Source organism: Tricharina praecox (assembly GCF_024521635.1).
Source record: "Tricharina praecox strain CBS 144465 chromosome Unknown BZA05scaffold_1, whole genome shotgun sequence".
Lineage (NCBI taxonomy): Eukaryota > Fungi > Ascomycota > Pezizomycetes > Pezizales > Pyronemataceae > Tricharina > Tricharina praecox.
The window spans coordinates 1822673-1847765 of record NW_026250403.1 but is presented as its reverse complement, the minus strand read 5'-3'; the positions used below and the strand labels follow the sequence as shown (position 1 = coordinate 1847765).

Genomic DNA, 25093 nt, shown 5'->3' with positions numbered 1-25093 from the left:
GTTTTGGTTGATGGTCTGAAGACTAGACAGCTTGTCGCCCGCTGAAGGTAAACACATCGTGGGAGTCGGCGGGCGTGAATGTTGCGGTAGTAATACGTAGAGTGATGATCATCTCGCGACCGGCTCGACGAGGTTGAATTAGAGAAAAAGTCATCCAACAAGATTGAAGTGAAGTCGAGCCTCGCTCGAATTGAACGGTGAAGGCGAGCCGAGTGATCGTGAGGTGTGGTTCATTAGATATCACTCCAGGTAAGGGTTAGGTTCTCGTAACGTTCCAAGTCGAGATTATCGTGTTGTCACACGAGATGACTGGGGAAACAAGAAGCAAAGAGTTGAACGGTGGGGCGTCGGGAAACTTCGCTTCTGAAGTGACAACGGCCTTCAAACAATCAAACCCTCTTTGTCCTCCTGCAGCTGCTCAACGCTCATCCTGACTCAACACCTTACCTCACGACAGTCAGCAAACATCATCACCAAACTCAACATCACCAAACTCACTAGTATCACCCGCATCACTAGCATTACCAACATCGTCACCATCACCAACATCACCAAAATCATCATGCAGCGCCACATCCTCCCCAAGCCGCCTCGGAAGACCTTCTGCCACTGGCGCGATTGCAACGAAGTCTTCGACTGGTTCGAGCAGCTGCAGGTGAGTCCATCCTTCAGTCTCTCGATTCACTTGCCGCCTAACCGCCCATTCACAGCTCCACATGCAGAGCGCGCACATACCGCCCTCCTACCTATCGGACCTGTGCTTCTGGAAGAACTGCGATCACATGAATAGCGACCGCGCCGCACTGCTGCGGCACACAGAGTCGCACCACAAATTCGCGCCGCGGCGCAACCTGTGCGTCTGCGGGACCACACACATCGACTCGATCACGCTCGCGGGAATGCATGTCGGCAGCTGCGCCGCCGCAAAGAAGGCCGGCCTCGACTGGGAGGAGACGAAGCGCCGCATCATGGCCGGTGAGACGTTCGAGGGCAAGGGCGTGAGGAACAAGCGGAAGCGCGCTGGCAACAAGGTGGTTTCGACGCCGCCACCGCCGTTGGGGAAGAGCTCCGAACCGACTAACTCGCCGGTCGTTACCCCACCGTCTAGCAGCCCGGATGCGAACCCGAGCTACATGCCGCTAAAGAAGCGAGTGCGCACCCAGCTACTCCCTGTCGTTGCAGGCGTCGCTACCAGCGCCCCGGTCCGCCGCTACAACGCCCGTCGCCAGATTCTCGCTCGCGAGGTGGACGCTGCGCAGGCCGCCCCACAGAACTACCAGGCGTTCCGCCCCGCGAGACAGCTCGCAATGCTTATGCGCTCGGATTCCGCCCCGCCCAAAAACCGTATGCCTCCCGCTCCTGCCCACCCATATTCCTTAGCTAAAGTCCGCAGCCTTCGTACTTAAGCCCACCACCCGCATCACCCGCCCAGACTCATTCTTCGACACGCTCACCATCCCAGCGCACCTGCGGTGGATGGTTTACCGCGACGACTACTACTGGAAGCCCAAAGCCTCGAAACCCGAGGGCCAGGTCGGCAATCCGTGGTGGACGACGGAAGACTCCGGCTTGCTTGATGATGATGACGATGGCTGCGGAGAGTGGGCGTATGGTAGGAAGAGGGGCTACAAGGATATTAAGAATCCGATCCCCCTTGAGGAACAGGCGGAGATGGCGAAAAGGATTGCGATGAGCATTACTGCCATGGAGGAGGGGGAAATGCCCGCTGTCAAGGCGGGGGGAGGGTATAATGGTTGGCTACCTAGAAGCCTGGTTTTTTTACGGAGTTGATTCGCAAGGCTGGAATTGTCTATCCATATACCTACTCCATAGTTTTCTTGTCTTGGGCGTAATTTGTTGGATATATTCATACCTCTTATACGTACATGTATCGTTAACTCATCGCGTTGGATGCACAATACAGCTATCACTCGGTTCTTCCCTAGTTTTCTTTTTTTTGACGGCGCACGTGCGATGCAACAGCAACAGACAAAACAGTGCGCAGTTATCCTATCATAATCTAGATCGCTCGACCGTGATCTGACTGCACAAGAAAAACAAATCATGCAATTCCGCCCGCCGGATTGAGCTGTGATAATTGCTTTTTGTGGGCCAACCTCAGCCGTCGGAGGGTATGATTTTCCGAATCCCGCATCGTGCAACACTCCGCTCAGTGTGCACTGTGTACATAAACCGCCTTCCCGCCCTCCCATCCCCGCCCCGCATCACTGCACACGAGAACAAAATGGACTCGCAACTCCGCACGCACCCCACCACATACGCATACACGCACGCGTACTTCCCCCTATTCTACGACCTCTGGGTAACGTCACTATTCGGCACTGGAGCGGACGCCATCTCGCCTCTGCTCTGCCGACTATTCCCTCACACTCCCTCCCCCAAGATCCTCGACATCGGCACTGGCACTGGCGCCGTGATCCGCGCCTTGCCCGCTGCCGCCAATGGGGCGGAAATCTGGGCGGTCGATCATTCCGAGGCTATGCTGGCGCGCGCGAGGGAGACTACGCAGCGGGAGGTACACTGGGTGTGTGCTAGTGCTGCGAGTCTGCCGGAGGTGGAGGTGGACCTTGCGGTGTCTGCAGCGGGCGGGGTCGGGCATCTCGTTGATAGGGAGGAGAGGAAGGCGTTTTTGAAGGGGTTGGCGAGGGTGTTGAGACAGGGTGGGGTGGCGGTTGTTAGTGTGCTCCGTGACGAGGAAGAGGGGAATGGGGAGGGGGATGGAGCGCAGGCAGAGGTGCTCGCCTTGCAGAGCGAGGATAGAATCGTCTATAAGAAGACGCCGACGACGGCGACGTGGGCGGGCGATGTGAGGACAGATCGGTTTGTGGTTGAGAGGTGGGTGGGTGGCGAGCGGCAGTGGAGGGGGGAATGTCAGTGGAGTATTTTGGCCAGGTGGGATGATGAGAGGTGGAGAGCGGAGATTGAGGAGGCGGGATTGAGGGTTAGCGAGGTTGTGGATGGCGAGATTCAGAGATGGTGGGTTTTGGAAAAGCGGGAGTGAGTGGCTCTTGGCAGGTTTGCAGGTGGTAAAAGCAACTGTTCGGTTGATTTTATTACTAGGAACTGCATGATTTGCTGTAGCTCAATTTCATCTTGCATTGCAAAAGTTTGGTTTGGAGACTCCTAGCCTGGTCGGGCAATCGGGTTGCATACTCATCCATATTTTATCACTCGTTGACACCCGGCTATGATCGATTTTCCCCATATCTTGGGGTCCTCCCAGGCTGGCCAGGCTGAGGATTTCCGCCGTCCTTTTTAGATCGGTAGCAGCTACTTGCCCTTGGCAACATGTATTCCAATTGAGCCTTACATGAAGTTGGCAGGTGTAGCCATTCCCATTTTGTCTTTATGCTCATGCAGGGTCGCGTCGAGTCAGCAGGATGGCAGGGTTGCAGACTCTACATGCGGCCCGATAAGGTTGTATGCAGGACGGGCTGCGAGTCTGGCGTGGGCTGGCGACCAATCGGCGGCTAACTACCATTCACAGGATTCTGGTTCTCACCTGTACTACTTGACTGCATCTCGACAAGATTCCCGTCTCGTCAAGATTTCCGTCTCACATGCATCTTCTTTCCACCACATCACGAAACAAAGCACCGAGCCCGACCAACAAATCGAAATCCGGCGGCAGTTCTACGGACATGTCACATGTGCAGATCCTGAGCGGGCTGGATTGGGAAGATTTCGAGATGATTGCTGGGGAAGGACGGGCCGGTAAGTGCGATATGGCACACGGTACCAGCTCGGATATGTTGAGATGTAGAAAAACGCAACGAGCTCCGTCCAAGAACACGCCCAGTCAATCGTCGGTCATTGGCACTCGAAGGAGACCTCGAGATGGACGGTACTGAGAATACGGGCATATCGGCAGGGACACCCGTTTCACAGTGATGATACGAAGAACGGGTGCACTCTATTCACCGGCGTGTGTTGCGTTTGCAAGTTCTAGACTCTGTCTCTGGTAAGTCAACGATGTTTCCGGCGGTATCAGAGTTTTAAATGCAAAAGTTAAACTTCTTGATGCAGAGTTAGATAGAACATGCACGCCGTCTCACCGATGCTTAGACACTTGCGGCTTGTTCATCGGCATTGCCATTCAGACTTGGTCACCATCCTGGAGCCCGCCATAGTAGATACAAAAGGCCTGTATGCATAAGTAGAATACCTACAAATTTCGCTGGAAATCGACTAACAACCCAATAAAAAAACCCCCCCCTTCATCATATACCGAAGTTTCCTCTCCCTCGCTCAACAACAAACTCCAGAAAGCCACTTTCCTCCCCTAAGCGCAGCCGAAAGTACTCTCCTCAGTCCAGACGATATACAACCACCCATCATCATCTCTGGCCTGCTGATACAGCTCTCCCATCGTCGTCGCCAGGGAAACCAGCAGTCCATCAGCCATCAAGAACACGGCGATATTCGCGGGCATCTTCGTCTTGCGTCGGACATTGTACATGAACTCGGACAGCCGCAGGTCCGGCGGGCAGAGAAACACCGAGCTGACTAGCTCCAGCCGATGCCTCTGCGTGCTCCGCGCGTGCTCGAGCATCACCGGAACCCGCGGTGGTGTGTAGCGCGCCCGGTGTTGCGCGGCCTCGGTAGCGCGCGCCGCGAGCGAGTGCGCCGCTTTGTATGTGCCTTTGGGACGCATTGTGATATGTTTGGTTGTTGGTGGAGGTGATGGTAGAATTGGAGGTGGAGGAAGGTGGTGAATGGTGGATGGTGAATGGTGCGGAAGAGCTAGGGACACGGTGAAGTTACGGGTTGTGGGGGGTTTATGTGCTCACTCGAGAAAAGTTTCAGTGGTGCGAATTGAAATTTACAAGTTGACCGGGGCGGATAGAATTGGGCATATATTGAACACCTAAGTTAGAATCATCATGAATGTGCTAAACTTATTAATGGTAGACTGTAAACTTTGAACCGTGAAGTTTCAGGACAACGTTTCACCCACGGTAGAGTAACTTAGCCACGACCAAGACTTCGAGATTTGTCCAATCTAGACCTGTGAGCTGGATATAAGAATGCGTGCATACCTTCTTATGCTAGAGAGGTCGGCGAGTAGAAGGTGAGCTAGCGGAACATCAATTCCTCCATCGTTGTGTAGGTTTGCAGCCAGAAGAATTCTGCTCAAAGTCTGTACTTCTGGAAATTTGTAAATAAGAGGCCGTGTGGCCTAATGGCTAAGGCGTTGGTTTTCGGTTAACGAAATTCACCAAAGATTGTGCGTTCGAGTCGCATCATGGTCGATCTCTTTTTTGCTTCCCCTCCGTAGGTGTTGAGGTTCTATGAAAATACCATTTTTTTTGTGACAACTTTAAATGTGGCTGGTAAGATCAGCTAGAAGCCTGCTTGGAATTAGGATGCAAGTTTGGGAATGGTTGGCGTGTTTAGTTACCTATCACTCAGATGAATCGATCTTCTTGTTAAGAATACTTCCACTCCCTCATAACAACAACAGGACAGTGATTTCAGCTACCAAGGCATTGACAAATCTCCACAAGTAAAAATTGCTCTATCCGAAAAAACTTACAGGTGCCTCCGAAAGTAGTAATCCATACCAATCCCACCACGCCCACGGAGATCATCTCCCTCCCCCAACTGCCTCAGTAAATTTCGAATGATTTGGACCATGCGTTCACGCATGGCCCTACTCATCCGATATTCTTGTTCAAAATTCCTGATCCGGACCACCGATGCCTCAAATCTCGCGCGATACACGTCTCGCTGTTGTGCCACCACCTGCAATTGCTGCTCCAGCATAGGGATCTGGATTCCCTGGTTGATCGGCGGCATAAGAAGTACCCCTTGCTGAAAATGCAAGCGGGTATTGTCTTCGGTGAGACGATTGACTTCTTGCTGGAGCCGATTGACCTCGCGCCGTAGACGCTCGAGCTCGGCCGCTTGCTCTGGGTTGGCCTCGTGTTGGAGCCGATTGACCTCGCGCTGTAGACGCTCGACTTCGGCCGCGTGCTCCGCCTGCTCTGCCGCTTGATTATAGGCTTCTGCCATGTCGATCTGCTGCTGAAACCAGGCTTGTATCTGCTCGAGCGGCAGAGGGTCGCCATCCGGAGCCGAGGTGAGGTCTTGCATGATCTGGTCGATGTTGGGCTGGTCGAGGTTTGGCTGGTCGCCCGTAGCCGGCGCACCTTTGTCCGCAACTTGTTCTACTTGAGGTGCTGGTGGTGGCATTGCCCGGTGGTCTGGAATACCGTTCGGGAGTTCCGCGGGATTCGCGGAGGAACCGGTAGGTGCTTGAGACATTGTGATAGGTAGTGTGTTTCGGTGAAGTTGTTCGTATTTCTGATTGATATTAAGGTGAGGTCGTTCGTATTGCTGGTCAATGGAAGGTTGAAGTTTGTATTCAGTTCTTTTTCTCGTTAGGATCCCTGGATTCTTTGCTTGCTGGAATGAGGGAGGGAGGGGGGATGTGGGACCCGCACGCCCTACTTATGCTTCGATCTCACTCTATAGAAGGATGCGAAAGGTCACGACCCTTCAAGGGCGCAGTACTGACTTCTCGGGCCCGGAGGTTCTCCAACTGTGAAGGTAATAGAAGGGGTTTGTGTACGCTCCGCGCTTCTAAATGTTGCCTGCGGCGGCATATTTTCAACGTCAGCTGGCTAGCAGCTCTCATGCCTGGCCGATAGTATGGTGCAAGCCGCCGTGAAAGAACAGGTTCAAGCGACAGCAGCTGTTCGGCTACATTTGAAGAGTCTTGGAAGGATAATGCCACCCCGCAGTCACTCGCTCGCGCTTCAAGTGAGATGTTAGAAACATCGGTGAAGAAAGTAAGAATGTATTCTAATAATTACTATGTAAGAGATAGAGAGATGGCTTGGTACGAAAGGAGAGTACTTTTATAGGCACCAAGATACATACCGCCTAGACACAATATTTTTTACAGTAGAACATAAGAGAGAGAGAGAACATCAATTTATTCTTATGCGGCCTTGCTAGACAATGGCGACCACCAACTTCTCGACCTTTCCTACCAGCTCCGTGGGGTAGAGAGAAAGCTCTACCGCCACGGCCCGTTGCTGCGCCGGTGCCTACCAACCACAGTAAAACATGACAGTGAAACAAACACAGAAAATCAGCGAAACGATCGAGTGACAAACAGTGAAATAAACGCGTGATAATCAACATGAGAAATCATGAGAAGCTGGGTTTTGATGTCAACATGGAGATGTGCAGTGGCGGATCCCCATAGTCAGGAGCGATTGAAAAGAAGACCTATACCTACCTGGCGCATGGTGCAGAATTCCCAGTTGACGATAATTTCCGCTCTCATACCGCATAGTCGCGCTTGGTAGCTAGTAAGAGGGTATTCCTACCGGTAGGTAGTGCGTGTGGTTTGGCTTGTAAATAAATGGAAGGATAATTATCTGCGTAACTCAAACCTGAGGTCGTCTTGATCGCCACATTGATCGGTAATTTGTCGACATTAAATTTTCCATGCTACCCACGAGCGAATGAACGGATCCCGAGATGACTTGCTTGAAATGGGGCCGACTAGAGCAGGACTACCGTATAACGGTTGAGAATTTTCATGCGAAGACACAGCACCCAGGTGCCAGTTCTGCAAGTTGAAGTCTTGGAATTTCGGGGATGACGCTGCCAAGGTCTTCTTCCAATGACACTCATGAGACTATCTCTCTTGCTACCAATCGGGATTTCCTGCCGGCTACATACTAACTGGGAAAAAGTCGAAATGACTCGGTTGTGCCTCGAGATATAACGGCTAGAGGTCTGGACCAGCGTATATTCCGCTTTCTCACCATGTAAACACGCCACTCGTGGTAGGAGGATCGTTTAACCGCTCAGCCTCATTAGAGTCATATGCGCTTTTACATTTTACTACGGAGAGAATTTTAGCAAGTAGGCGAGGTTTAGCTTCTGGAGAAGTGTCTAAGGCCTGGTCGTTTGCCACAGGGCCACTTCCACTTGGAGGATCAGGTCGCGGCCTCCGAAAGGGCACGAAACTAATGGGTTACACAAATCATCGTCCACGCTGACGTGTCCGCATACGGTCTATCAGATCCTCGATAACTGGACCAATGCTCACAACCACAACGCATACGAATTACTGACCTGTGGTGAGTCAACGTATGTACGCCTGGTGTAGGTATATGCCGGTATGTATATATATATTATGAGCAATTGCAACTACCTTGATATGATGTGTCCAGGCCGCCGTCGTGCTCTGCCATTTCAGCCTTAGAACTCTCGTTGACACACATTCAACTATCCTCAAGTATCGCTTGATTGGAATTCCTCAGACAAGCCATGTAAGCCGATCGCCCTAGAAGAACAACAGCACTAATCCCGGCCAAGCCAACTTTATCTCGACCACAGCCAAGCCGCCTGCGAAAGTGGCACGCGTGCTCGTTCGGAAAAGGCATGCATAAGCAAAGCGTCTTCGCGTCGAAAAAAACATAGAACGCGCCATAGAAGCCGGTTCTCGACATTGCGTGGGTCGCGGTTCTAACCTGACCTTTAGCCTCTGTGTAGCCAAGGGCAATAGACTAGTCGTTCACCACCGTTCCTTTCTCGAGCGCCCAGCCGCCGCGTAAAAGCCAGCGAATATTTCTGTCCAGTCGCGAACTCTCACCACGACAAACGGACGCGAGGCTAGGCACGAGAAGAAAGCACTCTCCCACCTCAATCGAAACTCACTTCCACACCACTTCTGCCTTCCGGGCAGCTCCGTATGGCCGTCACGACAGTAACTCGGTCCAGCGGCACCAAGCGCAAAAGTCAGGAAGAAGCTATGGTACGCCTCAGTTAGCTCTCCACCGTGCACTCTCGTCGAGGTAAACCGAACTGACAACCTTTTTTCGAGCAAAATTAGTCAACTCTTGACGATGCTTCTACCGCTGATGGCCACGACCACAACGGTCTCTATCCGTCTCAGCCCGAGAATGCTCCCCCAATGCCGAAGAAGAAGCGCGGAGGCAAGCCGAAAGGAGCACAGAAGTTTACCGAGACCGATGAGCTTCGGATGCTAAATTCCGTCGGGGAAACGGTTACGAGCGGCCATCACATGGGTGACATCTGGCGGACAGTACGGTCATCCCCCGGCATTCAGTAAAAATATCACTGACGCGCTTGCATCATTTTTAGGTCGAGGTTGCGTACAACCGGCGATGCGACGAGGCGTGCGCGGGAAGAAAGCACCGTGATTTCAAATTCCTGCGGAAACACTTCGCCAATCTTCTCAGTTTCTGCGACCCAGCCACCGACCCAACATGTCCGCCGAACATTATCCGTGCCTACGAGCTCCAGAGAGCTATCGAGGAGATGCATATTGTCGTCTTATGTGACAGGGAAGAACCCATGTCTGCACGCAGCGCTTTACATCCGACACGGAGGATGGTTTCGGTCAATTCGACGCGACCGAATGCCGTCGGTATCGCTACCACTCCCGCTCGCGAACCCCTTTTCTCCCCGGACGCTATGCCCACCGGCTATCGGGTTGGCGACTCGCACGGACAGCAAATGACAGTCGACGCCGGCAACGATATGCAGAGCGACCACGACGCCGGCGTTCGGAAGATCGCTCAAGGTCCCGCTCCAACGCCCTCTGCAGCCCAACAGGCCCCCCGTAGTTACTCGGTTATGGATCCTTTTGGCTTGGGCAGCGACACGCCGGCGGGTCGGTCAAGCATGGGCATCGAGGCACCTGTTTCCACGATCAGGCAAAGGGGCCCTCCCCCGACCCCAACCATCAGCAACGACGGTATGGGTGTGTTCGCTCCGCCCTCGGAATCACAATACCAATTCTATCGAGATTTTGTGCCCCGGAGCTGCTACGAGACGCTGGAGAAGCTGTTACTAGAGGAGAAGGCGGAGCGGAAGGAGGCGCAAACGAGGGCGGAGAGGCTCGAGAAGGAAAATCAGAGGCTCAAAGACAACCACCATACGTCTCTGCTCACTCTGCAGAAACTTCAGGTATGACGGACCCCTGCCATACGTTCATGTTCTCGATACTAATTAAGACTTGCATCAGGCGAAACAAAATGCGGGCGGTGGGGAGAGGTCGTAAAGCTGCCACGGCTGTGTCGGACATGGGAGTTTTCGGTGCGTCATCTGGAAGATAGGTAGTTCTTTGGTATTTATTTTCTAAGGTATAGAATGGATTTCGGTTAATGCGGTCTGCGGAGTCATTGCGGGGAGGAATTTACGCATCGTTTTTTTGTGTCGAGGTGTGGACGGGTGTGTCTATGGGATTTTTCATGCGCATGGGGAAAATCGAGATATACCATATGTTACAATATTTTCTCAGCTTTCTAGTTGACGTTGTTCGTGATCTTTCTCTTCGGTATAAGCCATGAATGTTTGATTAGTGGGTCTATGGGCGGCATACCGTCCATCACCATCGTCACAATATTGAAACCCCACAACCATGATTACCATTGAAGCATGAAAGTAAGTATATATATTGGCTGAACTTCTCAGTCATCTTTCCTCACTACTGCCTGCAAAAGACACTCCCACAAAATATTTCACCACCAAACATCTAACTATCAAGATCTCACCACTATCGATTGATTACACAGGTTTAACAGCAATGCCGCACGAGAACGCTCTGATCGACCTGGAGATGGGTCTTCCCCGCCCTCCACCACCCACAGCCGTTCAGACACCAATTCGAACCGTTTCAACAAATGAACTAGAGCCGTCACCGCCAACTCCGCCGCCCAACCCAGCTCTACCACCTCCGTACACTCCTGGAGGCAATCCTCCCTCCTATTACGCAGTTGTGCGCTTTGTGGAAGTGAAGAAAATTAACGCTTGTGTTGCCTTTTCTTGGTGTATAGGAGTGGGCCTGGTCCTCTTTGTGGTTGGTGTTTTGATTGTTTTGTCATTTGAAAAGCGGCATAAGACCAAGGTAGCCGGATAGTGATGGCGATACGCTGGTTCATACCGCCGGAGGGAATTGAGCGGTGGCTGGTGGAATCTTTCGGGGGAATTGAGCAGGTGTTTTTTGTTTTTGTTTCGTTTTTAAAAAATTTCATCAATGTATCCAGGAGATAATGGCAGAAGTATCTTTTTCCACCCGGCTGTCACCGACCGCTGGCCGCGAGCTCGCTACCGGTTCCATATTGCTCCCCGTTCAACTCTCCTGGCTGAGCGGGAGTCACCAAGTGATTATTTTATGAATCGGGATCTATCTAGGATAGACCACTTTTCGACTCATAATTTCTAGAACGATCCACTTTTTTCTTGTTATCTAGGATGGTCTAGGTACATTAAGCGCTGGGCTGGCGCTTCAGAAAAGAATAGCGGGTTCCATCCCGATCACTCAACCGTCCAACCATCATCCCACACCCAACCAGCAATCACGATCGCCATGGTAACGGTTTTCTGTGGGCCCTGCGATCGCCGCTTCGCCAATGCGGATAGACTCATGGATCACTTCAACGGCAACCAGGCTCACCAACCCCCTGGAGAAGGACCCTCTAACATCCGGCTCTTCCCGACCTTAGAAGCATGCAAGGCGCACATAGAAGCTGTCAGTTATCTGAAGGCCAGTCCCATAGCGTCCTTCCGATGTGATACCTGCGACCGCACCCTCACGACCGAAGCGGGATGTCAGTCGCACATGGCCGCCATTGGCCATTTCGGCCCGGATAACTTCTGCAAGCCATGTAACAAGACTTTCGACTGTAACTCCACATACCACTTCGTCTCATGTCCAGCTTTCCGCTTTTAGAGACGGCTCCATCGCTGACAAGAGCGGTGTTTCCAGCACCTCTGGTCTCCCGAGGCTACCTCGGCAAGTTCATGGCATGTCCCTGGACCCTGGTGCCACGAGAAATTCATGCTGGCTAGCCACTTTGCCAGCCAGCTCGAGAGTGGCGACTGTGTCGATGGTATCAACTGCGATACATTTTGCCGCTTTGTCCACAACAAGGATGCGGAGGGAGTCTTCACGAATCATTTGCCTAACTATTACAACTTAGACACGGTGGACGAAATCTTTGCTACCGAAGAATCTTGGAAGTTGGAACGGCTTCGGCTTCGAGTGCTGCCTCTGCAACCGGAAGTTTCACAGCTTAGCCTAGCTCAAGATCCACCCCAAGGAGTCAAGTTGGCACGCCCAGCTGCTCTATTCCTGTCCGAATGATAAGTGTGAAGAATTTCACAAGGTTCGCCTGGATGCTCAAGCACATCGAAATCGAGATGTGCAACGTCTTCAGTTTGGACCAAATGCGAAGGTGTATTGCTGGCATCGTCGATGGTCAGCTTATATTGATGAAGAATACGGAGTGATTGACAGCCCGCGACCCGCTGGCATTGTATTTCTGTTGCGTTTTGTTTTCGGAGAGTCGGTCATTGGTGTGTTAGTTTCAGCTTCTCGGTGGCAATACTTTTTGATCATGATGGGTTCTTTGGCGGTCCTTTTCAGGCCTGGGAATAGTCCGTCCGGACGGAAGACTATTAGGGCCTGGCGACGCGGTCCGATCCGGGGCGAGGATTTGCCGGACTACTATAGTCCGGTGCAGTCCGAAGTCCAAAATGCTCGGCGCCCGACTGGGGCCCCGTAGGGTCCGGAGTTTTTTTGGTGCGGTATCGGCTAACCGGAAACCCGAAATTTCATCCTTTAGTTCGGTGAATATTTTCCATCCGATTCCTACAGTCCTTGATATTCCGGGCCCGACAAATTCGGTCCCGTCCGCCGGGGCATAGCCCAGAACCAACTGGACGGACGATTCCCGGGCCTGGTCCTTTTAGTTGTGTTCAACACCCTTTACTTGTGCTGAGCAATCGGGCGGTGCTTTCTCCACATCTACCATTACATTGCACTTTCGTGTATGTCAGGAAAACAGGCTTCCTGTTCGAATAATCAGCTCGCACAGGCAGACTCATCTACATGGAAGCAAATAACCTCTCATGGCTACTTCCTATGATACTTACTTGCAAGTTGCAATGACCCAACGGTGGTGGTGGTGGTGGTGGTGGTGGTGGTGGTGGTTCGCACCGGACTTTTGATAACACCATACAAAAGGCCTTCGACCTCGAGGGTATGCCGAACTTCAATCAAAAAGATCTCTAACCTTGAGAGCTCCCCAAGGTAATCCACACATTTTACCGAGCTGGAGGAGTGCTTTCACGTGATGCGATGTTGTAAGACATTTATGATCTCCCTGGCGCAGTTAGGCTTTTGACACTTCGCTTGGTTTTCAGCTTTTGGCTTACATACCTGCATAGTCAGATGGTCTAGTATTCTGAAAGAACTTGCCCCTTTGCAGGCTGAGGCCAGGCTGAGGCCTGGGCCCTGAACGGGTTCCAAGAGTCGATCAATCATCAGGCGCCTCTTAACTCAGCCCTTCCGGGCAGATATATTTGGCACATCGATCTGGCTGCTCGGTAGAAGTACCTGTGGACTCGTGCGGCGAGTGATTTGAAATGGGAATGGAAGCCGACATCGTACCTGTCCTGTCTACAATATCAGACAAAAACAACCCCCCATCACCAGTTACCCACTTGGCCCTAAACGGGAGCCGCGTGGAGAAGAAATCTGTCGGAAGAGCCATATATAGGTACCGTGCGAGCATCTGATCTGAAAATATGTCTCTCCCCCGCATTATCGAGATAGATAGCACGGGCCGATCGGATGTTGTGCACTTCACAGGGCTGAGCGTCGTACAGCCACGCACGGAAAATACGAGGTTCGTGTCACTCGCGTGACTTTGTAAGGTCCCTTGTGTCACTAACATAGGCTTCTACAACGAAGTTCCATCTCCGCCTCTGCGGATCTTCACGGATGTGACCAAGCCATGTCCCATGATGCCGTAGTTCTCGCCATCTTCGTGATTCAGCTTGCCTACGTGAAGACTGGTTTCTTGTGTGGAGAATTGTGTATAAATACCAGCGGTTTCCCTCACTATTATCCAAACAGAACAAGCCAGCCAAACATCCACACATCCAGCCAAACATCCACACAGCCAGCCAGCTAAGGCAAACAAAGCAAAGATGAAGTTCACCGCCATCCTCCTTCCCTTCCTTACCACCCTCGCCCTCGCCTCACCGGTCGAGAAGCGTGCAACCGTCGCCAGCTACAACACGTGCCACGCGGAGATCACGGAGCTCTACCCAAACGAATACTCCGGCTGTCTGCAATCCGGCAGCGTCGAGCGGGTTAGTCCCCCCCCCACCCCCCCCGCCCCACCCGGCCCCGTCCCATCCCACCCCTCCCCGCCCATACTAACAATCCCAGGTCAACGGCGGCTCCAACACGAACACGCTCATAGCCATCACGATCCGCGACGGCTTCGCGGGGCAGACGTGCACGCTCAACTTCCAGGACCCATACTACGTGAACGGCACGCGGGGAATCCAGCTGTTTACTGTCGGCGGCCCCGTCACCGGCGGCGAGACCTGGAACGAGCGTCCGTTCAGGAATCAGCACGTCGGAACGTTCAAGGCAAGTCTTCCGGGCACTGCGTCTTGGAGCGACAGCACCGCTAGGTCTTTCCTATGTCCTAAGGGCGGCACCACCCTCTACTTTGAGGCCGTGCCCACCGGCGATAATGATGCGGTGTTTTGGAAGCTTCCGAGTGGGGGGTTGGTGGTTACTGTTGGTTGAGCGAGGCCGGCGGAAGTGGAGGAGAGAGAGGAGGGAGTGTTTACTTAGTCAGTCTTTTGGAGGTCATTTGATTTTTAGTTTTGAGTTTGCATGTACGTTGGAAAAGTCATGATGTTGCGATTCTCACTCGACAAGTCACTCATTAAGCCACATCCAAGAAGTTACACATTGGTCATATTGGTAATATTTGCACGCCTCAAGAATCCTGTTTATTTTCATACCTGTTTCTTATTTTTTCTGGTATATCTTGCTAGTCATTCGCTGTATTTTGAAATCCAATCGAAGAAATAAGCTCACCATTTTCACATGATTCGATGACTGTGCGAGTGATGGTCTGTGAGACGATACCGTCTGTTCTCGAGAAACCACGAAACAAAGTCTTCCACCCATGGAACTCTGGGGCAAGCAAAGCTGCCGATGGATGGTCTTGGTAATCGGCCTGGTCGTCTTCTTATACACCCCAACAAGCGCGAAGTACCCAGGCGGCGGAGGTGAGATCGATACTCACTGGTGACAGACCTCTTACATAACACCGCGTCCCGCAAAGAGTGGCACCGCCACAAGCCGACACAAAATCCAGAAAGGAAGGCCGGTGTCGGTAATGGTCGGAAGAGCCAATTCAAGCGCCGCCAATGGCGAATCTAGAGTCTACTCCGTCGAGCCGTTTTGTTTCGGGTTACTTTAGTGTACATGCGGAGCTTCGATCGTGAAATCTCACAATGCTGTAATGCACGTAAATACCCGAGGAGGATCGAGTCGGCATTTGGGAGTTTGACGGTTGGCTGAGCTCGGATACTGTGTGCCGGTCGCGGATCCCAGGGGAACGATAGAGTTGTCGGGAGCTGCTACACAAAGTCGAGTCTAAGGGTCGTTCCGGATAAAGGCGATCATGATGCACCTGCAGAACATGGGGTGCATGCGTGAGGAAGAATGACAATGGATGTCCCTAAAATAGCGCGGGAGTATGGTGTTTGAGAGTGAACACAACTCGTGAAGTATTTGGAACATCGTGGGAACCAACACAGAACGGAATCAAGAGCGAAGAAACGGCTTGGACTTGGAGTCTTGGACTTGGACTTGGAAGTTGGGGGGCTTGAACGTTCTAGCTATGAAACAATGGCAACTGGTAATCGCATTGCGAGGACAACACCCAAGCGCCCCGCGGCCCCTGCGCGGGCCCTGTCGACATCACGACAAGTTCGTGGAGAGAAACCCTCGTGGACCGGACTCCGGAGTTGCGGGCAGGTGACTCTTGTTCTGCCTCTCTATCCGACGCAGCGTGTCGCCCACAGTCTGCGGATCCAGGGAAAGTCCCAGAGCCACGGAGCCGGCACTCTGGAAGATCAAGTCTTGCACCACACTCAATCCACCCCCGCCAACGGAAATCGAGTCTCAGCCATCCAAACCACTCCCTCTCGAATCGAATTTCGCGACAATCCTCCGTTCTGTTTCACGAACCACGTACATATGTCACCCAGGAAGCCGCTGTTCCTGCAGCTGCTTTGCATATATTGCCCATGGGAAGGATAACGGTCATTCCCCCTGGAACCCATTCTACGTGCGACGTCGAGAAGAACCTTCTTCCGTCCCTCCCTCATACATCCCTTAGGCTCCCAATGTTTGCTGACATGTCTTTACCAGGAACACAATCGCCGCAACAGCTGTGGTGGGATACGAACAAGCGCGCGTGGTCCGTGCTATCCCGGTAGATCCCAAACTCCACCATTACACCCCGATCGCCCAGTGGTACACGGAGTTCCCCCAGGCCCAGCATCAACCCCGCGATTTAGCGATGTCGGTTACATCGTATCTGCACCGGTCTCCGCCCTACGCTGAGTACCGGTATCTCCACTCTGCTCCGGGCCCCGGTTTGGAAACCAGCTTCCTGTTCCAAAAGCCTCCAAGCACGAACGCTCCGGATGGAGTCTCGACCAACAGGTACATACTCTCTGGAAAAAACGGCAGGTAGATGGAATTTCAGGTGATCCGAGACAGCGAAACTGTTCCCAGCACCGGCTACTACGTCGTGCACAACCGGGAATGGGCTGTGGCTGTGTAAAGCGGATACTACATACTTCACGTTGATATGTCATCATGGGCTCTCTGGTGTTCTTCGACGAGTGAGACGGAGGTCTTAAGCGGATTCGGCGTGTGACTCCTACAAGTTGAACCGAGGAACAACCCATGTGATTCCTGCGTGGTGCTGAGATCGTTCAGACGCGAATCTAGACCTCGTGCACTTGGAGATGTTTTGTCGAGCGGGGCTTTGGGCTGTGCTGGGCTACGGGAACGGTGACGGACTACGGCAATAGTTGTGGACATCGTGAGCTGCTGCTGTATAAAGGGCCTGTGATGCGACCCCATTCTGGAAGAAATCATCGACAATAGCATCTCCCACTAAATCGTAGCATCCCGGTTCCCATCTCCTCTCTCCTCTCTTCTTCCTCGCATTTTATCTTCACAGCTACTGGATAGCTCCCTATTTTATTTCTGCCTTGCAAAATCATCATTTGATCCTGCTAGAAACGTTGACCGTTCTAATCATATCTAAACCAACTACCTAACTGTGGGCGTCCACCTCTTGATCTCTGGCCGTGCAAGGCTTTCTGACATTTGCATAAACAGCTAAACAGAATAACACCTATATCATCACCATGCTTTTCACCCTCAGCCTGCCTACTCCCTCCACCACCCTCCTCCTCCTTCTCACCGCCACCCTCCCAGTCGTCACCGCCCACGGCGCCATCGTCTCCGCCACCGGCGACGCCGGCGGGCAAGGCACAGCGCTCGGCATCGACGCGGCCACTCCCCGCGACGGCACGCGGCGCACGCCCTTCCAGCAGGACACGACCGTCTTCGGGCGCCAACAGCGGGGCGGGGCCGCCAGCGCCTCGGGGTGCGGCCGCACGGCCCAAAGCGGCGCCATCGACGTTCCGTCCGCCATGGCGGACGTAGTCAGCCAGAACGGCGGGCTCCCGCAGGTCACCGAGGGAGGCCAGGTCAGCATGACGCTGCACCAGGTCAATGCGGACGGCGCGGGGCCGTACGCGTGCATGGTCAATGCCGACGGCACCGCGCAAGACTTTGTGCCCATGCAGGTCGATACTAATGTCCCTGGCCGTGCGGGACTTAGCTTTGGAAATGGCGCGACGGACTTTGTTTGTGCTCCCTTCCTTCCTTCCTTCCATCGGTCATCCGATGATGCATGGCGACTGATTTGTGGTAATGCTAGCCCCTCATCGCAACTATGCCCGCGGGTATGCAGTGCACAGGTACCTCTGGTGCCATGACGGGCGTGTGCATCGTCCGCTGCCAGAACACGGCGATTGCTGGTCCATTCGGCGGCTGCGTTCCGGTGCAGATGGTCGGAGCTGCGGGCGCTGCTGCCCCTGCACCGGTCGCTGGCTCTGGCGCTGCTGCTGCTGCTGCTGCTGCTGCTCCGGCCGCTCGCCGCAGACGCCGTGTCCGCATGTAAAGGTTTGGCTTCAACATCCATGGGATCGGTGGATAGACGTGTTGGATTATGTTCTATTGTTACCTATCTTCTTTGCTTGGAGAACTGGCGGACGGACAGAATGGATGGGGTATGGAGATGCCAACATAATCGTTACTTATGCATGAATGAATGTGAAGCACGTTTTATGCCCATTCCATCTTCCATCGGATCATCAGAGCGCGAGTGATTATTTGTGACACTGGCACCTACAATTTTCATCCTATGATGTACCTAGGATAAGCTAGTGAATTTGTGTGATTGACACCTGAGTACGCCACGGACGTGTTAGAAGGACTCGTCGAGGTGATTACTGGAACGATCGAGATAGAGAGAAGTGGTATGTTCATGTCTAGGAGCTACAGGTACAAGAGAGAGAGAAATAGAGAGAGAAAGTAAACAGAACTTGGACCCGCTACCGCACCGAATGTTCCAAGCACCCACCACCGGTCGTCCGAACGGCCAGTGGACTACTCACAGAAAGAACACACTCGTTCCCACAGGACGGAGAGTAAATAGCACGTCGCCATGTTATACAGATACCGCATGGCACGGCGTCCTCGCTCACCACAGTTAGCAGCCATCTCGATATCGAGCACCTGTCTGAGCTGTCTCCGACCATCCGTGCACATATGCAATGTGCAGTCACTCGCACACCCGGTTGTCTCGGGCTCAATGCCCCTCCTTCCTAGAGCCACAGTTCACTGTCCATACTCCACCGGCACGAGTCCACTCGGAGTCTGTCCATAATTCATCCTATTCATTCTATTCATCCTATTCATCCTATTCATCTCTTCTCGTTCCAACCCCGCCCACAACCACAACTAACTACAGCTACAGCTACATACACGCAAGCAAGCAAGATACAGCCATCTCATCGCCAGCCTCCACCGCCAGCTCATCGCCATCGAACCTTTTCCACCACCCACCAAAGTCAGCTTAGCTCGTACACACAACTTTTCCGTTATCCTTTTCCGTTATCCTTTTCCGTTATCCTTTTCCGTTATCCTTTTCCGTTATCCTTTTCCGTTGCCCTTTTTGAGACCGAACGACCGACCGAACAAACGAAAAAAACTTTTGCCCATCCCACGCACACTCCCCCCCCCCCCCCCCCCCCCCCCCCCCCCCCCCACCGGCCCACCGAACGAATCCCAATTTTGATGAATGAAAAAGAAGAAGGAAAGGACACTGAAAATACACACAAGTACAAGCGGAAAGCAAAAAACGCCAGATCGCGAGAGGAGAAGAAGGGATGAAAAAGATAAGACAAAGATCACCACAAGAAGCAAACAAAGAAGACCCCCACACGCCCCGCCCCGTAAGCAGAAAAAAAATAAACGAGACCAAACAGAACATGGAATCTACAAACCGCACCCGGACTCCAGCTAAAAACCCACGAGAATAAAGGGGAAAAAGAAAAAACCAGCAACAGCAACAGCAATAGCAACAGCAACGGATTGGCGAGCCAGACGACTCCCACCTAACCACTATTGCCGAAGAAGAACCCATCAAACAAATCGACCTGGCCCGAATTGCCCTCGTCGCTCCAGCTATCGTGCTCCCACATCTCGACTTCGGGGATTCCCAGTTGCGCCATATCCATGTGAGCCCAGTCACCGGGGGTGTTCGGCGCGGGTGCCGGGTATCCGCGGTGCTGAAGGGCCGGATCGATCATCATGTCGCCATGTCCCTGTCCCTGATACATGTTTTGCTGATGCGGATGCTGGGTGTGCGCGTAGACCGAGGGGTTGTATTGCATTCCTTCGGTTGGCGTCGTTGGTGATTGCACATATGCATTGTGCTGCTGCGGTGGATATGATGCTGGTGGCGAGATGTGGGGTTGGCGGGGCGAGGTGAACAACTCCCGGAAGCCATCATCGAAGTGAACAGGTTGTCGCCTTCGGGCTTCCGCTTGGCTTTGCGAATGGGATTGATGGGTGTAAGAATCGGTGCTGCTGGAACGACTCAACGGACGTTGCATCAACTGATTCTGCGTGGGAGAAATGGTGGGGAGAGACTGGGAGGATTGCGTTGTATGATAGACAGGGCGGTACTGTTGCTGGACTAGCATGGCGTTGTTTTCATCGACGACAGACCGGTCTACTTGCTCGGCGGCCGCTGAGTTTTGGTAGATTCCACTCGGCATTATTGCCGACGTTGGGCCTCGCTTACTGCCGAGACACATCTGGACTGTAGCCCTAGACATGCGCTCGAATGCATCACGACAAGCCGCTGCCGGGGGACACACATCGACGAGGTCACCCAAGACGGATGTGGCTGCAAGAATGGTGAAGTCCACCTCGTCCATGGTTAGACGCGAGCGAACCAACGGAGAGTGCCAGATGGCGTAAAGGAAAGAAATCCCTAAAAAAAAAGAAAGATCAGACGAAAACTCCAAATCAGATATCCGGTGGGAGCACTTACCAGCCATAAACAGATGATGCGTGGCCAGGAAAGTGTAGTTGACCTGATGCACGCGATGCAGCTGCCTATAAATCCGAAGAACCTTGCTTCCCGCTTCAGCGACGATCATGTAAACCCGCTCTTCGTCTTCTCGTCGCCCGTGCAACACCGCAGCACCTTCTCCCAGGCCTCTCTCGGCAGCCCGCGAACGTGCGTTGCCACTGCTAGCACCCAATTCGCCGGCCAAGAGCACCGGAACCGACAAACAAGGTCGATAGAGCATGATCTTTGCCTGCCAGTAGTTCAACTCGAGGAATTCGGGGGAGAACTCGACACCGGTCTCGGCAATCGACTTGGGCGCAGTATCTATCCATTCCTTCAATCTCCGATCAACGTCCCGGTGCCAGGCTTGCAGCGAGTTATGGCCGCTCAGATATGGCGTCTGGAGATGATATGGGTGGTGGTGAGGATAATTTTGTTTGCCCTTGTAAATGTCCTTCTTGAAGGCGGTTTCCGAGGATGCTGAGGCGAATGAGAATGCATGCGATTGTTGCTGTAGGACCTGAAGTATTTCGGATTGTAGCAGGCGAAGGCGAGTATAATGATGAGATATGGCTTTATATGTTGGCGGATTCTCTCCGGGAGGGGGTTGCATCAGCCCTTTGGTCGGGTGAATGTACTCGTCATCCAGCATGGAAGGAAACTAATGATGAAAAAGTCAGAACGGTAAAGTAAGCAGTTGTGATGTCGGATCGTCCACTGTACCTGGGTGCTGATGACTTCATCGGCAATTCCGAATGGCCTTCCAACACAGGTGCTGACCAGCCTATCCAGATTGTATACGCACCACCAGAGCCGTCTCCGCATATCCCGAACCCACTCTTTCCTCCCCTCCTTTTCCGTCTTGGGTTCTTGTTTCACAGGCTTCTTGGTCTCCATATCTGCGTCCTCGTAGTGCAAGCCCAAGTCCACCGCCAGCCGCACTGCGACTCCCACGATGTACCAGAGGCCCGGAGACACCGGCCGGAGAAGTGCGTAGCCGGCTAGCAGCAAAACAGCCTGGAGCTCATCAAGCCCTCCCTTGCTCTGGCTGAGGAATGCTTCGAGGTGAAGCATCGCCGACGCGTGGTAAGATTCTGGCTCGCTTTGCTTCTTCTTTTCTTTGCGATTTTTCGAGTCTACCTTTTGCTTTTTTCTCGGTCCATCTTCACCTTCTTCCTCGTCATCGGATTCGGGCGATTCCTCGGGGCCGGTAAGGAAGATTCCGGCGCCGATAGCACACACGATGTTGAGAAGATAGCGCTCTCGCGCCGATCCACCGAGACCTTCGCCTTGTACACCGTAGTCCGAAACTCCATTCATTGTGGCCTCGATTGGGCCATAGATGGCCTCCAGAACACTGTTGAACTCCCCACGATGAAGCGACGGGATCTGCGGGTTCGCATGCTCGAAGTAGAGACGCACCAAACGCTCGGCGACAGGACGAGTCGGGAACGGGGCCGGTAAGATCGTAGGCTTGGTGTGGAGTCCGAAGAACGAATCCCTCATTTGCGTATCGGCGTCAACCTCAACTTCGGGGTTCTCCTTCGTTGCCGCACCGCCCATTCCCAGGCCTCTCGAACCGCGAACGCGACTGTTGGACCTGATCCGCTTACCACGGCCCTTCTGCGGCTCGCTGCCGTTCTGTTCGTTGGAGCTGCCCGAGCCGGGCGCGCTGCTCTTGACCGCCGCGAAAACCACCCGCGCGAACGAGATGCCCGATACGGAACCGAGGTAGCGGGGGTCGCTTGCGCCGGCAAAAGACACGAGTCCAATATCCGACACCAAGCTGTCGAGCTTCTTCCCTTCCAAGCCTTCCGACGACTCACGCTTGATTCTCGGTGATGGACGCCCGCTTTCGTTCAGGGCAGGGTCGATGGGTGTGCCCGTTGGCGACGACGCGCCAGGTAGCGGGGGAGCATGGAGGGCCGTCGCGGTCGGCGGTGCGGACATGGCGGAGGACGTTTGAATAGGGGGCAGATCGGGGAAGTCATCCGCCGGCGGAAAGGCGACGTTATTGGTCGTGCATAGCGATTCGAGGTACGCGACTCGGGTTTCCAGGTAATGCACATAGCTGTGGAGATGTCAGAATCGACGGGTCACATCCAACGCGACAGATACCAGGGAGTCAAGTGGGGGGTTGGATTGGGTTGCGACATCCCGACCCGAAGATCGAATATTCGCCAGCACCCGGCCCAGCCGAACCGCAGGATCGGGACATGGAGGGGTCGCAAAAGAAATGACGGCACTGACCTCCTCGGGATCTCTCTCTTCGTTATAGGGTCGTAACCTATTGCGGGACGACATGTCAGTCAACCACAATCTCAGCCGCTGGACACTCCCGGAGCACACAAGTGCCGAGCCTCATCCCCGCGATTGCGATGTATAGATAGCAGTGCAGCAAGCGTGATAACGAACGGGCGGGGGAAACGCAGAGATATTGCAGACAGGGAACCGTGAAGGGCTACACACCTACACATCGCACACCCTTGAGAGAAAATTGTTCAGCGCTGGCAGAATACACGAGAGGGAGAGAGAGAGAGAGAGAGAAAAGGGAAGAATAGATCGGTGAGGCTCAAGTCGTTTGCGCGCAGGCAGCAGCCACGATAGACAGGAAAGTCGAGGGGAGGTAGAAGATCTCAAGAGAAGAAAAAAAGCCTACATACCGCCTTCTCGCAACTCATACAGGCTGGCAATCGCTGGTCGCAGCGATTCTTACGCAGGCGACATCGGTTACATGCTGAGACATTTCTGAACGACGAAGAAGCACCACTGCCACCGCTGCTGCTGCCAGTTCCGGGACCCGCGCTCGCTCCACCCGCGCTCTGCGGCGTCGCTACTGCCGCCGCCGCCGTAGGAGAAGCATTCCCGCCGAGCGAAGAGTCGATCGCTAACCGGGGAAGCGAGCTTTCGTCGGTGGTCGTCTTTCTTCGGCGTTTGGGCGCTCCTTGGGTGCCGATGGAGGACGGCGACGTCGATTTGGAGATCATGTTCGGCGGTAGCGGCATGTACGGAGGCGGAGGTGAAGAGATGAAGACGCTGCTGCTGCTACTTGTGCCGTCGGCCGGGGATGTAGGCACATTCAAGAGCAAGGCGCCTCGGCACGCCAGCCGCTGTTGCGGCGCGAGTTCGTGTGGGTGGAGATAGTGCGGAGGGAGCGAGTGCGAGTACGGAGATTCACCAAAGCCGCTAATACCGCTACCCGTGAAATGGGGTAGAGTAACTGGGCCCGGCGGGGAATGGGTGAAGGAGTGTATTTTGGCGTTGGGGGGGTTGGTTTGCTGCGATGAGTGAGTGGGGGGAAATATCCCACGAAAAACTCAAAAATGCAAGCTTCTGGCGGAGTGCCTATATGTACGTAGTATGTAGCAGTAGCAGGGCTCCAGTACTCTGATGGTTACGGAATCAGAGACACAGCGAGATCTGATTTCTGATTGTGCTGGGTTCTTGGGGGGAAGAAATAATTGCAGTGGGGCAGCAGCGGCGGTAGTAGCAGTAGTTCGGTCAATGGATGACCAGCCAGTGGCGCTGCGTCCTGCAGGATGATGTTCGGCGAGGTAGGGAAGTCCGGAAGAAACAGCATGCAGCAGATATCGAGGTGGCTAGGATTGCGATCGATCTCACGGCGTCTGTCGGCTTGCTTATATATCCGGCAGTGGCGGCGGCGAGGGCGGCGGCGGAGCGGCGGCGACGACTGCGGGCGGCGGCTGTGAACGGAAAGCTCGAGGGCGGCCAGCAAGCAGCAGCAGCACCTGAAATCGTTGTTATTGCAGTCTGGCCGTGGTTTCTGTGCCGAAGTAAAGCTCGGATGTCGGTCTGTATGGCAGGTGTTCTGTGTACCGTGTGCTGTGTGAGGTGGTGGGTAAAAACAGGACAGGACAAAGGATCTCTCTGTGTTTCTTTATCGTGGCCAATGATGGGGCTGGCGTTTTCCGTGGAGTGTATAAAATACGTACTTGGAGATTTATTCGGTTCGATTTCTGGGCCGAGTAACCATCACGACGGGGAAGCCAGAGGATATACTCTACTCGACTGGCAGGTGTCCAGCACTCGGCGCACTCACTTGACGATCCAAGGCACGCAGCGATGAAGCGCTACATTAAAAAAAAAACAAAAAAAGAAAGGAAAGGAAACCGCGCTCTCTCTTGCCATCGCTTTCGTGTTCCGCGCTGCTTCCCGATCCCCTTGATGTAGGTAAAAGTAGCTGACGAGCATCTAGGAATTGATAAGAAGCCCCCGATTGAGCAGGTGGGCTTCTCCGTAGGTACTCTAGAGTAGGTAACTGGTAGGCTGGTATGTAGCAACTTGTACCGGTATCTGTTCTAACCTCGAAGGCACACGGGCAATAATAGGCACATACGCCATTACCGTCGACCTGGACGACCGGTACAGTGTAGGTACCCCCACATGCTGATGAACCCCCCGTGTTTACCGTAACGGTACTCTACTCTACGCTATTCTCGCCCCTTCAGGACCTGGGATCTTGAGATCCCGGGGCACTACTACTTTACTCCAGAAGTACCCAAGTATACCAACCA

At 53.5% G+C, this 25093-nt stretch overlaps 8 protein-coding genes and 1 non-coding gene across 9 annotated transcripts; 6 read left to right on the top strand and 3 right to left on the bottom strand.

Annotated features, from left to right (window-relative positions):
- Positions 1-305: 305 nt before the first annotated feature.
- On the top strand, positions 306-1946 carry BZA05DRAFT_414633 (uncharacterized protein; the record flags this gene model as incomplete). The annotated part of the gene is made up of 5 exons (XM_051485264.1): positions 306-368; positions 458-655; positions 711-1344; positions 1433-1745; positions 1925-1946. 5 exons carry the CDS (start codon positions 306-308, stop codon positions 1944-1946), a joined length of 1230 nt encoding a protein of 409 aa, XP_051344480.1.
- Positions 1947-2233: 287 nt separating this feature from the next.
- BZA05DRAFT_382675 (S-adenosyl-L-methionine-dependent methyltransferase) lies at positions 2234-3158 on the top strand. Its single transcript, XM_051482142.1, has one exon. The coding sequence runs from the start codon at positions 2246-2248 to the stop codon at positions 3020-3022; it is 777 nt and encodes a 258-aa protein (XP_051344479.1). The 5' UTR covers positions 2234-2245; the 3' UTR covers positions 3023-3158.
- Positions 3159-4163: 1005 nt separating this feature from the next.
- BZA05DRAFT_382674 (autophagy protein Atg8 ubiquitin like protein) lies at positions 4164-4577 on the bottom strand. The gene has a single exon (XM_051482141.1). The coding sequence runs from the start codon at positions 4571-4573 to the stop codon at positions 4304-4306; it is 270 nt and encodes an 89-aa protein (XP_051344478.1). The 5' UTR covers positions 4574-4577; the 3' UTR covers positions 4164-4303.
- A 612-nt stretch (positions 4578-5189) lies between these two features.
- On the top strand, positions 5190-5273 carry BZA05DRAFT_t15. The gene has a single exon. It is a non-coding gene; the product is annotated as a tRNA-Arg (tRNA).
- A 280-nt stretch (positions 5274-5553) lies between these two features.
- BZA05DRAFT_414630 (uncharacterized protein) lies at positions 5554-6288 on the bottom strand (the record flags this gene model as incomplete). The annotated part of the gene is made up of 1 exon (XM_051485263.1): positions 5554-6288. The coding sequence occupies one exon, from the start codon at positions 6286-6288 to the stop codon at positions 5554-5556; it is 735 nt and encodes a 244-aa protein (XP_051344477.1).
- Positions 6289-8265: 1977 nt separating this feature from the next.
- Positions 8266-10335, top strand: BZA05DRAFT_382673 (uncharacterized protein). Its single transcript, XM_051482140.1, has 4 exons — positions 8266-8800; positions 8879-9091; positions 9151-9978; positions 10037-10335. The coding sequence occupies exons 1-4, from the start codon at positions 8738-8740 to the stop codon at positions 10070-10072; spliced, it is 1140 nt and encodes a 379-aa protein (XP_051344476.1). The 5' UTR covers positions 8266-8737; the 3' UTR covers positions 10073-10335.
- Positions 10336-13880: 3545 nt separating this feature from the next.
- BZA05DRAFT_382672 (uncharacterized protein) lies at positions 13881-15021 on the top strand. The gene is made up of 2 exons (XM_051482139.1): positions 13881-14172; positions 14252-15021. Exons 1-2 carry the CDS (start codon positions 14008-14010, stop codon positions 14618-14620), a joined length of 534 nt encoding a protein of 177 aa, XP_051344475.1. The 5' UTR covers positions 13881-14007; the 3' UTR covers positions 14621-15021.
- Positions 15022-16822: 1801 nt separating this feature from the next.
- On the top strand, positions 16823-18423 carry BZA05DRAFT_428089 (uncharacterized protein; the record flags this gene model as incomplete). The annotated part of the gene is made up of 4 exons (XM_051486086.1): positions 16823-17186; positions 17246-17778; positions 17853-17984; positions 18406-18423. Exons 2-4 carry the CDS (start codon positions 17275-17277, stop codon positions 18421-18423), a joined length of 654 nt encoding a protein of 217 aa, XP_051344474.1. The 5' UTR covers positions 16823-17186; positions 17246-17274.
- Positions 18424-20283: 1860 nt separating this feature from the next.
- On the bottom strand, positions 20284-23545 carry BZA05DRAFT_329819 (fungal-specific transcription factor domain-containing protein; the record flags this gene model as incomplete). The annotated part of the gene is made up of 8 exons (XM_051480506.1): positions 20284-20477; positions 20538-21219; positions 21282-22087; positions 22175-22410; positions 22456-22629; positions 22809-22845; positions 23028-23043; positions 23222-23545. Coding segments are annotated over 8 exons (2469 nt in total), but the record flags the coding sequence as incomplete, so codon positions are not given.
- Positions 23546-25093: the final 1548 nt, after the last annotated feature.